This window comes from Bufo gargarizans, chromosome 2, assembly GCF_014858855.1.
Source record: "Bufo gargarizans isolate SCDJY-AF-19 chromosome 2, ASM1485885v1, whole genome shotgun sequence".
NCBI lineage: Eukaryota > Metazoa > Chordata > Amphibia > Anura > Bufonidae > Bufo > Bufo gargarizans.
The window spans coordinates 310,854,474-310,871,403 of NC_058081.1; the positions used below are offsets into that span (position 1 = coordinate 310,854,474).

A 16,930-nucleotide genomic window follows, 5' to 3' on the forward strand; every position below is an offset into this window, starting at 1 on the left:
ACTAACATGGTGGAACAGTACGTGTGCACACCCCTCCACGTACTGACTGATGGTTCGGCCCCATTCAACTTCTGGGTCTCTAAATTGTCCACGTGGCCAGAGCTAGCCTTTTATGCCTTGGAGGTGCTGGCCTGCCCGGCAGCCAGCGTTTTGTCTGAACGTGTATTCAGCACGGCAGGGGGCGTCATTACAGACAAACGCAGCCGCCTGTCTACAGCCAATGTGGACAAGCTGACGTTCATAAAAATGAACCAGGCATGGATCCCACAGGACCTGTCCGTCCCTTGTCCAGATTAGACATTAACTACCTCCCCATAACCATATATTATTGGACTCCAGGGCACTTCCTCATTCAATCCTATTTTTATTTTCATTTTACCATTATATTGCGAGGCTACCCAAAGTTGAATGAACCTCTCCTCTGCCTGTGTGCTAGGCCTAAATATATGCCAATGGACTGTTGCAGTGGTGGCTGACATGAAGCCTGATTCTCTGCTATGACATGCAGACTAATTCTCTGCTGACATGAAGCCAGATTGTCTGTTACGGGACCTCTCTCCTCTGCCTGGGTGCTGGGCCTAAATTTATGACAATGGACTGTTGCAGTGGTGGCTGACGTGAAGCCTGATTCTCTGCTATGACATGCAGACTGATTCTCTGCTGTCATGAAGCCAGATTGTCTGTTACGGGACCTCTCTGCTCTGCCTGTGTGCTAGGCCTAAATATATGCCAATGGACTGTTGCAGTGGTGGCTGACGTGAAGCCTCATTCTCTGCTATGACATGCAGACTGATTCTCTGCTGACATGAAGCCAGATTCTCTGTTACGGGACCTCTCTCCTCTGCCTGTGTGTGTGCTGGGCCTAAATATATGCCAATGGACTGTTGCAGTGGTGGCTGACGTGAAGCCTCATTCTCTGCTATGACATGCAGACTGATTCTCTGCTGACATGAAGCCAGATTGTCTGTTACGGGACCTCTCTCCTCTGCCTGTGTGCTAGGCCTAAATATATGCCAATGGACTGTTGCAGTGGTGGCTGACATGAAGCCTCATTCTCTGCTATGACATGCAGACTGATTCTCTGCTGACATGAAGCCAGATTCTCTGTTACGGGACCTCCCTCCTCTGCCTGGGTGCTGGGCCTAAATATATGCCAATGGACTGTTGCAGTGGTGGCTGACGTGAAGCCTCATTCTCTGCTATGACATGCAGACTAATTCTCTGCTGACATGAAGACAGATTCTCTGTTACGGGACCTCTCTCCTCTGCCTGTGTGTGTGCTGGGCCTAAATATATGCCAATGGACTGTTGCAGTGGTGGCTGACGTGAAGCCTCATTCTCTGCTATGACATGCAGACTAATTCTCTGCTGACATGAAGACAGATTCTCTGTTACGGGACCTCCCTCCTCTGCCTGGGTGCTGGGCCTAAATATATGCCAATGGACTGTTGCAGTGGTGGCTGACGTGAAGCCTCATTCTCTGCTATGACATGCAGACTAATTCTCTGCTGACATGAAGACAGATTCTCTGTTACGGGACCTCTCTCCTCTGCCTGGGTGCCGGGGCCTAAATATCTGAGAATGGACTGTTCCAGTGGTGGTTTCAAAGGAAAGGACCGGCACTTCGCTGATGTAGATCACAATGTAGATTTATTCAGTCACATATTCAAAATGGCATAGTGACGCGTTTCAGCACAGATGTGCTTTCATCAGACTGCATAAAACATCTTACACTTCAGCTATTTATACATAAATGAAACACAAAGGAACTGACATCATCAAAGAAGCTCCGCCTCCCTCATTAAATAAAATTTGCATATCAAATAATCGCAATGAAAAATTCGCATTGAAAAATTCGCAATTGAAAATTCGCAACTGAAAATTCGCAATTGAAAATTGAAAATTCGCAACTGAAAATTCGCAACTGAAAATTCGCAATTGAAAATTCGCAATAAACATATCCACTCTATACTGGCGAAGATTTTCAGTCACATAGTCCATTCTTGCAGTGATTAATCACGCTGAAGAAAAAAAGAAATATATTTATCAGATTGCATAAGGCCGAATGCCTTATAGGAAGCAGGACACATTGTACTCACGATTGAGGCCCCTGGGCTCCATTGTCTGAAGACGATGGATCCAGTAAGCCTCCCTTTTCAATAACAATTTATTTCTGTCACCCCCTCGACGGGGTAATGATACACCTTCAATAATCTGATACCTCAACTGCGAGATGTTGTGTTTTTTATCATAAAAATGAAGGGGTATTGGGAGTAATAAATTCTGTTTACGGATAGTAGATTTGTGTTTACTTAGTCTGTCCTTCATTCTCATTGAGGTTTCCCCCACATATAGTAATCCACATGGACATTTAAGAATGTAAACCACAAATCTACTATCACAAGTGAACGTGCCCCTTATTGGAATATTTTCACCTGAGTGAGGGTGGGAGAAACATGAACCCTTTATAACGCTGGAACAATTGACACAGTTTAAACAAGGAAAAGTGCCCCGTCTAGGTGTAGATAAAGTACTCTGTCCTCTTTCTATTTTATTACTTCCCACATCCGCCCGGACTATTTTATCCCTAATATTTTCTGCCCGTTTATAGCATATCATGGGTGGCCTCTGGAACTCTCCTATCCGTGGATAGGACTTAGATAATATGTGCCAATGTTGATTAACAATAGTCCTAAGGCGCTGGGACCAGGGATGGTATTTAATCACTAAGGGGATCCTTGTTTCTTTCTTAGTTCTATCTGGTGGTGTAATCTCAGCTTTATTACGCTGTATTTTCAATAGATCAGGGGGGTAGCCTCGCTCTCTAAATTTATTGGTCATATCGTCTAATCTTGTTTGACACATATCCCTATCACTAACGATCCGTCTAACCCTCTGGTATTGCCGCCCTGCTTCTTACTAGAATTGTTCCAGTGGTGGGTGACGGGAAGCCAGATTCTCTGCTATGGAACCTCTCTCCAATTGATTTTGGTTAATTTTTATTTATTTAATTTTTATTTTAATTCATTTCCCTATCCACATTTGTTTGCAGGGGATTTACCTACATGTTGCTGCCTTTTGCAGCCCTCTAGCTCTTTCCTGGGCTGTTTTACAGCCTTTTTAGTGCCGAAAAGTTCGGGTCCCCATTGACTTCAATGGGGTTCGGGTTCGGGACGAAGTTCGGATCGGGTTCGGATCCCGAACCCGAACATTTCCGGGATGTTCGGCCGAACTTCTCGAACCCGAACATCCAGGTGTTCGCTCAACTCTAGTGATAGGTGTTAAAATGTCGCAAATCAAGAGAAATAGGCGGATAATCAAGTTGATATTTTAAAAAGTCACAATTTACAAGCGCCATGTGCCTTTGGATATATGAGGTGAAACAAATCACCACTTTTGATTTGTAACAGTATTTTTTTTTATGCAAATGATGCCATTATTGATAAATGTCCCCCCAATGTGTTTATTCCTGTTCATGGAGGTAGGGGCAAGACAGTTGGAACATTCAGCATTGCAAGTACGGTAATCAAAATCAACCACTTCTCAGTGTGAGGCGCCCCCTAGATGTTGGGGAGGCAGTAGAAGTAGTCCTAGGCTGCACAGGCCTTTCTTTGGCTGCAGCCATTTCTGGTTTAGCAATGTTACTCCTCCTGCATATTTTAATGTTATCAGGGTTCAGATGACAAATGAAAGGTACATTTTGGTGGTATTTTGCCATGGACCAAAGATGATGAGGCCCAGGCATCACAAAGTTCTGGCTGGTGGGGCCCCAATAGAATAGAGTTTGAGAAGCCCTGGTGTAGACAAGGCTGTTGGCATAGTAATTGTATGCATCAAGGGGCAGATTTACTGCACTATGTAGATTTTAAGGACAACCAAGAGCTGTTGGTTTACTAAGGGGCACTTTTCCATAGACAGCATTAAAGTATGATATCTCCAGTGTACCAACTAAACAAGCACCGTGAGTCAGTTCTCCCCCTCCCAAAACCAGCTGTTTATAAGGAAAAGGCTGGCAGGAGACATGCATGTGACACATTGCATACTTCCCTTTCCAAAGTGTATCCAATGATCATCTGTCAGAACAAGTGCATGATATCACAACATTCTCAATGTTTAGTAACCAAGAAAGAATGAAGACTTCAAATGAAGTATTTTCTAGATATCATTTGTGCATACATACTATAATCTAGAGAGATCATTTACAGACAAATGATAGTTTGGCAGACAGCTATTGAATGTGTAGAAGCACAATACGACCCCAGAACAAGTGTATACAAAAATATATCAAGAGTAAAATAATGCAAAGGAAAAAAGAGCTTCAAAACCCCAACAAGATGTACAAATGAAAAGCAGTGCCATACAAAAAGTCCTCTCCAAAGTGATCATCAGAGGTTTTCTTGGAGAGAGCGCCCCCGGCAATCTGTCAGCGATGCTCACCCTGAATGCCTAAGATTGCCCCCTACAATGGACACACTGCCAATTGGATTTTGCCAAATACACCATCCCCTTTGGCTTACAATTGACAAAGTTTCAGAGAAGATTCAGTATAACTTGTATATTACTCATTTATATTCCTGAAAATGTATAATAAGGATTGCGCTGCAGGAGAGAAATCTTCTCTGGGTATAAAAGTTCTTTTTACGTAGTCATCAACTAATAGGACCACATGCAAACTTCACAGTCCAACTAGCATGTGGTCCTATTAGTTGAAGACTATGTAAAAAGAACTTTTATACCCAGAGAAGATTTCTCTCCTGCAGCGCAATCCTTATTATACATTTTCTTCATTGCAGCGGACTTTTCCCACATTGTCTTTTGGATTTGCAGCACTTGAGAGAACAAGTATTTCTAACAGAGACACTATTTATATATCTTTTCATTTATATTCCTGCTCGTTCTGGGCTTTGAAGTCCAGGAGACAGTCCTATCAGTGATGACAGGCTTCCCTCTATGACTGACTGTGTATACAGAGATGGCTGTAAGTCACCGATAGGATCTCCTCCTCAGCTTCACAGCCCAGAACGAGCAGGAATTGAAATGAATAAATTACAAGTTTTACTGAATCTTTTCCCATAAAACTATATACCAACCTGTGCAGCGTCTCCTGCTGTACTACATGGTGCCTGTAGCTTAAGTTGCATTTTCATAGTGACAGGTTCCCTTTAAAGTCCATGTCCTTCATGATCACACCCCAGTATTTATCAAGGGTCTTCCTCACTGACTCATGCCTCATCATGCCCACCAATAGTCTTAATTTGGCATCCTAGGTTGCTAGAATTGGGAACAAAAGAGTACATACTCAAATTACTGTTTATATCAGTTTGAGCTTTTTAAAAGCTTTTTGTAAAGTTTTTTTAGAATGCTATTTGGGTATTCCCTATCTTGAAAATAGGACTGGGCATCCTTTGCCTAAAAATACACACATATTGTAACGCTTTGTCCCAAGGCACAGATCTTGCCACTTATTGCTCTCCTACCTCAGGAGACTGGTGGTGGCTGTTGCTTTCATGTACACCTCTGTGGCAATATAGGGCCACTTGGACTTTGTCTAACTAGGAAATCCAAGTACTTGCAGGTAGGCTTCAGTTGATTTGTTCAAAAACTTAATTTTTAATGCTGTTTCCTTACAGCCTTAGGCCTCATGCACACAAAAGTATTTTAGGACTGTAAGCGGAACCATTCATGTCAATGGGTCTGCAAAAAAACCAAAAGTATCTATACTCCGAGCCCCAGCGATCTGCTGTTTGAGAAGGCAGCGGTGCTGGCAGTAGCGCAGCGGCCTTCTCACTGTTTACCGCAGGCCCAGTGACGTCACGACTAGTATTAATGGCCTGGGCGGGGCTAAGCTCTGTTCACTTGAATGGAGCTTAGCCGCGCCCAGGCCAATGATACTAGTCGTGACGTCACTGGGCCAGCGGTAAACAGTGTGAAGGCCGTGGCACTACTGCCAGCACCGCTGCCTTCTCAAACAGCTGATCAGCAGGGGTCCCCAGTGTCGGACCCCTGCCGATCATCAGTTTAAAAAAACTGCAGAGCCCCTTTAACTTTCTCTACATGATAAATGCCACACGCTGAAGTCACACGATACATATTTCATAATTATTTGCATACAGGGTTAATAAATTCTGCCTGCCAGCCACCACTAGAGGGCTTATTGCATATTGTTATATACACTTAGCTTAGTGCTAACTCAGTAAGCTCCTACGTGTGGTGGTAGTTTTTGTTTTGTTTTCTGTGAACCCCCAGGCAGGGTACTGGGAGCACCGACTGCTATAAAGATGTATTAGGGCATTAGTTCAAACAGAATGTTATATGTATAAAAAAAAAAAAAATTAGTTCTCATGCCAAATCTTTAGGATATCAGTATAATTTTTTTTTGTGGATTTTTTTTTTTGTGTAGATTACACCACTATCAGCATACAGCATCCTGCTAAAGAAGCATGGCTTATTCCTTGAACTGAACGCCTATGGAGATATAGTGGACAGCTTTCATGATCCAGACGGAGGTGTGACATGGGCGATAAGTGATGTCTATGAGCACCAAGGAAAGCTCTATTTGGGTAACACTGACTTGCCTTTCCTTGTAGTACTGCAGCAATAAGGCTAATTTCAGACAAGTGTGTCCTGTGCGGAAATTATGCTCAGTGTGCGAGTAATTTCCCATTATGGACACTACTCGTTTCGCAGGAGCCCACAGCATTTTAATGAATTATAATGCTGTGTCATTGCATGACCTTACTTCTACAGAATAAAGGCTCATGCACAAAACAGTTGTTTTAATCTGCATTAATCTGATCCGATTTTTTGCGGGTCAGATGCAGACACATTCACTCCAGTGGGGCTGCAAAAGATGTGGACAGCACTCAGTGTGCTGTCCACATCCGTATCTCAGTTCCGTGGCACCTGCAAAAAAATAGAACATGTCCTATTCTTGTCTGTACTACAGACTCTGCAGTCCACAATACGCGGATCTGCCAAAAATATGAATGACGTCCTTGTTGCATTTTTTTTTTAATGCAAATCAATTATAACAATGCCTATCCTTGCCTGCAAAACGGACATACAGATTCTGTGCTGTCCGCGTTTTTTGTATTGGAATGAATGCGGACCAAAAATAGGGTCATGTGAATGGGGCCTTATACTGACATTAATGCAGTCAGTATAATTCGGTAGACGTAAGGTCATGCAGAGACACAAAGCATTATAAATCGGTGTGCTCCTGCGAAAACCGATCAGTGTCCATAACAGGAAATCACACCCACACACACAGCGCGATTTCCGCACAGGACATGCTGATATGAAAAAGGCCTAAGTGGTGCACAGTGGCTGGATGATGGCATGTATGTTACCTTGTTAGTGAGCCCTTTCATGATTTTTTTCACTTTTATAACAGATTTTAAATAGATTCCTGTTACATATAAAGGCTCATGCACATGACAGTGTGCTGGCCGGGCCTTGATGTGGACCTCAAATTGCAATGTAGGGCACAGACCGTGGGGCAGCCACACGTGGATCGGGACCCATTCACTTGAATGGGGTCCACGATCCGCATCCGATGGCCCGCGACTAAAAAAAGTAGTGCATGCAGAAAAACCACGGAAGCACTCCGTAGTGCTTCCGATCCGTGCTTCCGCACCGCATCTCTGGGTTTGCAGACTCATTCAAGTTAATGGGCCCGCAATACGGCCACGGCGGAGCAACGGCCATGTGCATGAGCCCTAACACGTATTGGATGATGTTTTATTATGTACGCCACAGTGAAAACAAAATCTGTTTTCTATTATTTTTGTAATAAAATTTAGACTTGTAATGTTTAGTTGAAGCTCTTGACAACTTTCACTACTGAAGTAATGTATCAATAGTATAGTTATGTGAACAATGCTTCAATCATGCATGATTGGAAGACATGAAAAAATCCAAAGCATGTTTTAAAAATTGGGACTTAAAAGGGTTGACAGAACTAATTAAAAAGTGGAACAGCAACAATAAATGTAATAAAATAACAAATAAGTCACTCACTCCTCTTCTCTCCTGCCGCTTCCAGTGTAGCGCTCCAGTCCTCTCCATGAGTGTTGGTTTTCCTGGCTGCAGCGGTGACATCCCTTAGGCTGGGTTCACACCTGAGCGTTTTACAGCGCGTTCCTACGCGCTGTAAAACGCTCAACAAGGAGAAACCAATGATTCCCTATGGGAATGGTTCACACTTGGGCGTTTTACAGCGCGTACGATCGCGCTGTAAAACGCCCGACGCTCCAAAAAGTACATGAGCGACTTTTGGGGCGTTTGTGGCCATAGGACACTGTAGTGAATCACACAAACGCGCGTCTACTATTACAAAAACGCGCATAAAAATGGGCGTCAAAAACGCGTGTAAAACGCGCGTTTGCGCAACGCTCAAGTGTGAACCCAGCCTTAGGCTGGGTTCACACCTGAGCGTTTTACAGCGCGTTCAAACGCGCTGTAAAACGCTGAACACATGAAAACCAATGCTTCCCTATGGCCCTGGTTCACACTTGAGCGTTTTACTGCGCGTTTGAAAGCGCCGAAAAACGCCCTACGCTCAAAAAAGTTCTTGAGCTTCTTTGGGGCGTTTTGTCGCGCGTTCCCGTACATAGACTTTCGGGAACGCGCGACAATGGGCGTTCGCTTGTCTCTGTATGCGCGATTGTAAACGCCGGTACAATCGCGCATACAGAGCACTCCTTTCAGAACGCTCAGGTGTGAACCCAGGGTCACATACCACATCATACTGCCTAAGCAGTCCCGTCCTGTATACTGCAGACTAGAGGTTAGCAATTGGAAGAACAGTGACTAGATGCGCATGACCTATTTCAGTACATTTAAATTCTGCTGCCCTAGTTTTTAATTATACATTTTAAAGTATCAATATTGAAATGGTTTCTTGGAGTGACCAAATAAGAGCAGGGAACCTGCAGGGAAAATGTCAGTATCTCTTAATGCAGAATACTGTGAATGGTGGCCAGCGTTTTGATCCCTATAGTCTATGGGGTTTATATCATATTGAAAATGGATACAGATTAAGGAATTGCTGTGATGCAGTTTCACTACTACCTATGTAGACATAGCAAAGGTAAGGATGACGGCTTTGGGCAGCGTGTACATGAATCTGGACTGACTTGTCCGTCTGTAGCACAGCAATAAAGGTGTGACTAGGACTTTCACAATAAATATACAGTAGACGTAGTTTAAAACAGACCAAAATTTTATTGAAAAAGTGCAGCAGTGAACAGGGTCAAGGTAAAGGTCACTTTCTAAATAAGTTACCCAAATCATTACAAGGCAAAGCAAGTTACAGTTATCTAGAGATCACACGTAGAAAAGCAAAGTAATAAAAATATCTGCATCTAGCAGCTATAAAATACCAATGCAAAATATCTGGGGCCTTACACTTTAAATGGCTGCATAAAACTGGTATTGCTCTTCCACAAGCCATCACAGAAGACCAGCAAGACAACATTTGGATCTCAAACCGGGACTTTAATGGAAAAGACTTCTCATAATTGCTATGTGGAACTATTGGGGTTGTCAAAGATTTGATTTTGTTTTTCCAGAGCCAGTACCACATACATATGTCTGTGATCCAATATCAGACAAAACTCATGAACAGAAAAGTCGCCGTTTCCGGAAAACAAACCCACTACAAGCATTTATTCTAATTCTGAACAACCTCTTTATTAATTGCCTTATAGATCAATGTAACTGCTGGTCAGCTGCGTGCACGGTCTGGGAGAATATGACAGCAGCACATATTCCTTCCCATAGGTGGCCAGTTACCACAGTGGATTACAAACGATTCTTTCCACCATTAACAGAGCCCCGATAAACAATGTTTCTGACAAATGTATAGAAAAGTCAGGTTGTGATCACAGATGTGCAGTGGTAGTGAATGAGAATATTTTAATTCTATTGCATACACCATTACTTTTATCACATTTTTCCCCAAAAGCTGTGAAAAAAAAAATAGGCCATCAAAACTGTGATCTCAGAAACCCCCACCCCTTTAAAAAAAAAAAATAATAATCTGGGAGAGGTGAGCACTTCATGCCTGTGTCTTTGTAGCAGGCTCTTCAAACAGTGGTGAAGAGCGTCAGACCCCCACTCATCTAATATTGATGGCCTATACCCAGTGATGGCTAACCTCCGGCACTTCAGCTGTGGTGAAACTACGACTCCCAGCATGCTCCATTCAATTCTATGGAGTTCTGAGAACAACCAAGCAAGTGTACATCTCGGGAGTCATAGTTTAACCACAGCTGGAGTGCCGGACGTTACCCACCGCAGGCCTAAACTAATGATTAGGGATGAGAGAATTGACTTCGGATGAAACATCCAAAGATGATTTGCATAAAACTTTGTTCTAATACTGTACGGAGTAGGAGCCTCGTGCAGTACTAGAATGTATTGGCTCCGATGAGCCGAAGTTATTGCTTCACGAAGTCTTGCGGGACTTCTCGCAATAACTTTAGAAATTAATTTGTACTGTAAAAACTATTTTTACAGTAAAAATGAATTTATAAAGTTATTGCGCAAAGTCTCACAAAGCAATAACTTCGGCTCATTGGAGCCAATACAGTATAATCGACTTCAGATGTTTTATCCGAAGTCGATTCGCTCATCAATACTAATGATAGATCATCAATATTTCAGCCCCAGAAAACCTCTTTAAAAGAAAGGATAGAAACACTATATTATTTCCCATGTATAAAATTTACATAAAAGAATTTTAAATATAAACCTTGGCATACCCTACAGTATATAAACTAAATTCTTCTGCGTTTCTAGATTTGATTAAAACGTGATGCAGTATTTTAAAAGGGAAGCCATCATCCTTTATAATAATTTACTTTAAAAAAACATAATCAACCTGCATGTGTAACAGATCATAACAATTAAATCGCACAAACACGCATAAATCATTAATGGATCAGGTTGATACCATAACCAAAGAGCAGTGTTTCTAGGCCATTTAGTATTAAGGAATCAACAGAGTACCATTATTAGGTCTGTGGTTACGATTCTCAATCCTGCTGATATTCAAGAATTAAACTTGCGCAAAATCATTGTCATGATAATAATAATACTGGCGATTATCTCTAAAAGGTGGATCTTACATTTGGCCATGCAACGGAACCTAAAAATTAGGTGTCTACAAGCATCCCTTTAAAACAACACTGTATGCCTTGCTCAAATTTAGGGTCCATTCACACGTCCATATACGTTCCGCAATGGGTGCGGACCCATTCATTTTCAATGGGGCTGGAAAAGATGCGGACAGCATACAGTGTGCTGTCCGCATCCGCACTTCCAGTCCGCGGCTCCGCAAAAATATAGAACATGTACTATTTTTGTCCACAATAGCGGACAAGAATAGGCATTTTCTATTATAGTGCAGGCCAATGTGCACATGTCTAGTGTCAGTGTTTTGCGGATCCGCAAAACACTTACAGATGTGTGAATGGACCCTTATAGTGGTATTGCAATATAAATAAGCCAAGAAGAAAGAAAACAAAGATGGTGGTACTGACATCTCCCATGAAGAAGTTTGTACTGCAGACCGCAGTGATGGCTTGCCACATCTGAAGGAAGATGGGACACCAACTGATCTCTGTTCAATATACAAATAATACATGAAACTTTAAGATCCAACAAATTTAAAGTTCTGGCCTAATTAAATGAAGATTTAGGGGCTAATTTTTGAACAGATATAAGCCACTTTTTGGCGACTTTTTCCTCTCCTCATGCCAGGTCTGGACAGGCTGGCAGGCCCATCCCATGTTTTAGGCATAGAAAATGGTCTAAATCTAGGCCAATAAGGGATTTAGACAAGTGTAAAGTCTGCCTACATAACTTAGGCGGATAACCCGCCAGCACAGGATGGACAAATATCGGCATCTAAATCACCAGTCTTCATAAATGTCCCCTTTAGTATATAAAAGAGTATAGTTAGGATATATGGCTACATCCTTTGAAGCAGATGATAATTAGATGAAAACAGGCCCGAATAACAGAAAAAACTTAATATTTTAATGATGTGCCAATTTATGGTAGGTTACCACATATGTCTTCTGTAAGTGACTTGTCCTATACCACCAGGGCAGGGAATTATTACTGGTCTAGCTCCCACCAATGTTCTTGATACATATGACCACGGACTAGGAGACAGACCACATGATAAAGAACAGGCTCAAGTATGATACAGAATTGTCATGAGACCCTAGGAGCCAATTATACTATAGAACATGATTAAATAGCATTAAACCTAGCTGCAAGGTCTACTGATGTCTTGAAAGCCTGATATGTGTTCAGCACATATATATATATAACAAAAATATTCTTGTTACAAAAATAATTTCATTACAGGACATTAGTGCCAAGCAATTTAGTCTAGATAACATGACAAGTTCTTAATCAAACAAAGCTTCACTGCTTATCAGACTGGCCAGAAGACAATAGTAGGACTAGTTCTGTTCCCTTTATCTTGGCAAGCCTTACCCAATCTCATCCACAAGGGGTCTACACATGATAGATCTGGAAAGAAAATATTAACATGGGCAGAGTTGCCATAATTCACAGATTTCAACAAAGGTAGTCAGCTTTTGATTAGGTCCTGCACAAAATATGACAGCGATAAGCCAGGCCATGGAAGTCTCCAAGGTTGGTGGTCGGCAATCAAAAGACCATCTCAATCACTTCATCATAGGGGTGCATGTCAAAATCCCACACTCTATAGTAAGGTGCTCCACTTCAATGACTTCCTCCTCAACAAATGGCCTGGGTCCCCATTTCTGAACATCCACATTGGGTCAAACTGGTACCTGCAGTAAAAACATTATTGCATCAGTCAAATGCAGCTTTAAATACATTGAGTGGTCTGTGTATTTCTGGGTCACTTTCGGTGTGGTCTACTTGGTATATTTGCAATACACATCAGTAAAATAGAGCTTGACAAGACTGCTATGTAAATTTCTATTATAATTTGTTAATCTACATTCTGGGGCAATGCTGCAAAAAGATTGTAGGGTAAAAATTGGAACTATTAAAGGGCTTCTGTCACCCCACTAAACTTTTTTTTTTTGTTTTGTTTTTTTGTGTACCTATAATCCCTATCCTGCGATATTGCTATACCTTATGTTATTAATAATTTTCGTTCAGTATATTTTGCCAAAAAATTACTTTTATGATATGCTAATTACCTTTCTACCAGCAAGTAGGGGGTCTACTTGCTGGTAGCAGCCGCAGAAAACCGCCCCCTCCTCTTCTTGATTGACAGGGCCAGCCGCGATCTGCTCCTCCGGCCGGCCCCGTCAGCATTTCAAAAATCGCGCGCCTGTGTTGATTCGGCGCAGGCGCTCTGAGATAAGGAGGCTTGCCTCCTCAGCACTCCCTCAGTGCGCCTGCGCCGATGACGTCTTCTCTTCTCTTTCGGTGACTGCATTGATTTTTGAAATGCTGACAGGGCCGGCTGGAGGAGGAGATCGCGGCTGGCCCTGTCAATCAACAGGAGGAGGGGGCGGTTTTCTGCGTCTGGTAATTAGCATATCATAAAAGTAAGTTTTTTGCAAAATCTACTGAACGAAAATTATTAATAACATAAGGTATAGATATATCGCAGGATAGGGATTATAAGTACACAAAAAAAAAAATACAATCAGTTTAGTGGGGTGACAGAAGCCCTTTAAAGGGTTTCTACCACTTGCTGTGGACACATTTCATTTTCAGACACTAGCGATCCGCTAGTGTCTGATGTACCATACAAGCCAAGTATTATATTCCTCCGTTCCGCCGTTTTCTTTAAAAAAGCACTTTTATATTTATGCAAATGAGCCTCTAGGTGCTATATGGGCGTCTTTCCAGCACCTAGAGGCTCCGTCTACCTTCCTAAACTGCCGCCCAGCTCCTCACTCCAGCACGCCCATCACCTAATAAATTCGATCCTCCCCCTGCTTCTGGCATCTGAAATCTCGCGCCTGCGCCGTTCGTCTCTGCATTTGGCGCAGGCGCATTGGAAATGTCTGAGCAGGGAGCGCTCAGACATTGACTGCGCCGAATGCAGAGACGAACGGCGCAGGCGCGAGATTTCAGATGCCAGAAGCAGGGGGAGGATCGAATTTATTAGGAGATGGGCGTGCTGGAGCGAGGAGCTGGGCGGCAGTTTAGGAAGGTAGACGGAGCCTCTAGGTGCTGGAAAGACGCCCATATAGCACCTAGAGGCTCATTTGCATAAATATAAAAGTGCTTTTTTAAAGAAAACGGCGGAACGGAGGAATATAATACTTGGCTTGTATGGTACATCAGACACTAGCGGATCGCTAGTGTCTGAAAACGAAATGTGTCCACAGCAAGTGGTAGAAACCCTTTAAGTTGATCCTATCAAATGGACAATTTAGACCATGTCTATATTTCCACTGCTTACAACGACTGCTTTTTATTAGAGGAGCAAACTACAACTGTGGTTCTCTAAGTAAGCCCCATAATGTGTGTTTCCAACCAAAATATTTCTCCAATTGCTATAATGAAGCAGCAGCTGAAGATAATACATGTAATTTTATGTTCATACAACTTTATCTAAAAAGCTTTACTTTAAGAGTGAAAGCCTGCTTAGTCCTAACAGAGTTTTCCAAGATTTTAATATTGATGGCCTATCCTCAGGATAGCCCATTAATATCTCATCTACGAATCCTCAGTCCCGCCGATCAGCTGCAGAAGCTCCAGCACTGGAAGTTGGTGCCAGAACCACACAGCTCTGTCCATTGTAACCGCTGCTCCCTTTTACGTCAATGGCATCAGCACTGTAGTAACCAGCTCTATCCAATGCACAATGGATAGAGTGTGTAGTTCAGGCGCTGGAGCTACTGCAATGTGGCTGATCGGCGAGGATGAGGGTTGTCAAATCCCAACCGATCAGATATTGATGGCCTATTCTGAATATAGGCCATCAATATTAAAATCCTGGAAAAACCCTTTAATCTCCCTCTCTATTAGATAGCATAATATAGATGTATTACCTGGGATCAAAGACCCCTGGACTTCGACAGGAAACCCCAGAACAGGACTGCAGGACCATGAGCCGATGGTTCATCTTTTCAAGGATCTCTTGGTCTATAGTCTTAGCAATGTTTGTCAACTGGCTTGGATCTGCTGTCAAATTATAGACTTCAACAAAAACCTGGAATCCAACATATAACGATATTTAAGAAATAAGCATAAAAGTCTTAGTCCTGTCATTTGGATAATTAATGGCAATTTTACTTAAAGGAGCTGTCCCACAAAACATATTCTACATTTTTCTAACAATACCATGTCAGAAAAAAATTACTATAGTTACCGAGTCATTTAATAAAAAAAAATTCTATAGTGCCACCTGCTGTTTGTTCTTTTTCTTATTTCTCTGTCAAACTCATAGAGGTGGTCACACATGCTGAGTTCCATCATTCAACTGCCTCCTGCTGTATTTAGAAGCAGTGACACTTAACAGGGAGAGATAGTTACAGGGAAAGAACTGCAGCAGGAAGGACACACCCACTGAACTACCAGCTTGAAATAATTCTATCAGAGCAATTGGAACTATGAATGGGGGGGGGGGGGGAAATCACTGGATCCATCTGAGGTACAGGGCTGGATTTGCTTTGCTGGAATTTTTTTTGTCATTTTTAACATTAATCATGGCATAGCTTTTAATACAAGTTGTTCATTTCGACTTACCTCTGCATCATCAAACTCACAATATTGCAGGTCATGGTCTTTACAAATCGTCCTCACACAGGCATACGTGTTGTTATAGGCATCTTCACACACACAATCTGGGAAACATTGCTGGAAATGACAGATGAGGGAGAATTTACATGCAGCAGTATGAAATCAATAGGAGGTGCAGAGTGGCGCTCCCTTAGGCCCTTTTTTACAGGCTGAAGACCAGGCCAATTACTGGGACAAATGTTCACCCAATGCTCGTTCCCAGGGACTGTCCTGATTATTACCGCTTCTGCCTTCTCTTTCTTGGAGAATAACACTTGATGATCATGTAATATTTTGGACATTTGTGGATGTGGTGATATTAATTAGGTTTTAAATCTTTCTTTACCTTTTAACAGTCACAGTAAAATTGGAAAAACCCTCCCAAAAATGTCACTTTTTTAGGCCTCTTGCACACAAATGTTTTTTTTCCCTGTATCCTTTCAGTTTTTTGCGTTCCGTATACGGAACCATTCATTTCAATGGATCCGCAGAAAAACAAAGGTACTCCGTATACCTTCCGTTTCCGTTTTTCTGTTCAAAGATAGAACATGTCCTATTATTGTCCGCATAACGGACAAGGATAGTACTGTTCTATCAGGGGCCAGCTGTTCCGTAAAATACTGAAAAGCCATACTGTCGTGTGCAAGAGGCCTTAGTGTAGATTTTAAATGCCTTTCTGCGGTAGATCTTGATGGCGCACAACTCAGGGGACACAATTACATTTTTAACCCCATAGTGACAATTCATTTTAGCCTTAAGGACCAATAACATTATCCCCTTTGTGTTCCAGCAGTCATAACTTTTAAATTTAAACTTTTTTAATAATGCAGGATCAGTTGTAGGTTTTTAGGAACCATTTTTGGGGTATACATAGTGTAGTAAATAATTATTTTATTTTTAGGGGTTGAAATAAAAACAACTGCAATTTTAACATTATTTTGTGGAATTTATCTATGGCGTTAACTGTGTGGTAAAAATAACTATGTGGGTCAGTACAATGAGGCTAATGCTACATTTCTATACATTTTTTATATTTTTCCTTTTTTCCTGCAGGCTATCAGCACTGCAAATGCTTCCCCTCCAGACTGAAGGGTAGGGATAGGGGGGCAACTGCTTAAGCTGCTCATATCTCTGGTTTGGGCTTTGTATTGTTTAAAAGCACATTCAAACAATA

At 42.1% G+C, this 16,930-nt stretch overlaps 2 protein-coding genes across 2 annotated transcripts in view; one reads left to right on the forward strand and one right to left on the reverse strand.

Annotated features, from left to right (window-relative positions):
• Positions 1-7,969, forward strand: part of LOC122925833 (adipocyte plasma membrane-associated protein-like) — a 47,822-nt gene extending 39,853 nt beyond the window's left edge. The window contains exon 9 of the mRNA XM_044277189.1: positions 6,401-7,969. Coding sequence (XP_044133124.1) covers positions 6,401-6,601 — 201 coding nt within the window. The 3' untranslated portion in view covers positions 6,602-7,969. The remainder of the gene's footprint in view (positions 1-6,400) is intronic.
• Positions 7,970-9,205: 1,236 nt separating this feature from the next.
• GNS (glucosamine (N-acetyl)-6-sulfatase) overlaps positions 9,206-16,930 on the reverse strand; it is a 41,978-nt gene continuing 34,253 nt past the window's right edge. Inside the window, exons 12-14 of the mRNA XM_044280485.1 lie at positions 15,724-15,834; positions 15,027-15,187; positions 9,206-12,836 (exon numbers count right to left, since the gene is read on the reverse strand). Of these exons, the coding sequence (XP_044136420.1) occupies positions 12,746-12,836; positions 15,027-15,187; positions 15,724-15,834 (363 nt within the window). The 3' untranslated portion in view covers positions 9,206-12,745. The remainder of the gene's footprint in view (positions 12,837-15,026; positions 15,188-15,723; positions 15,835-16,930) is intronic.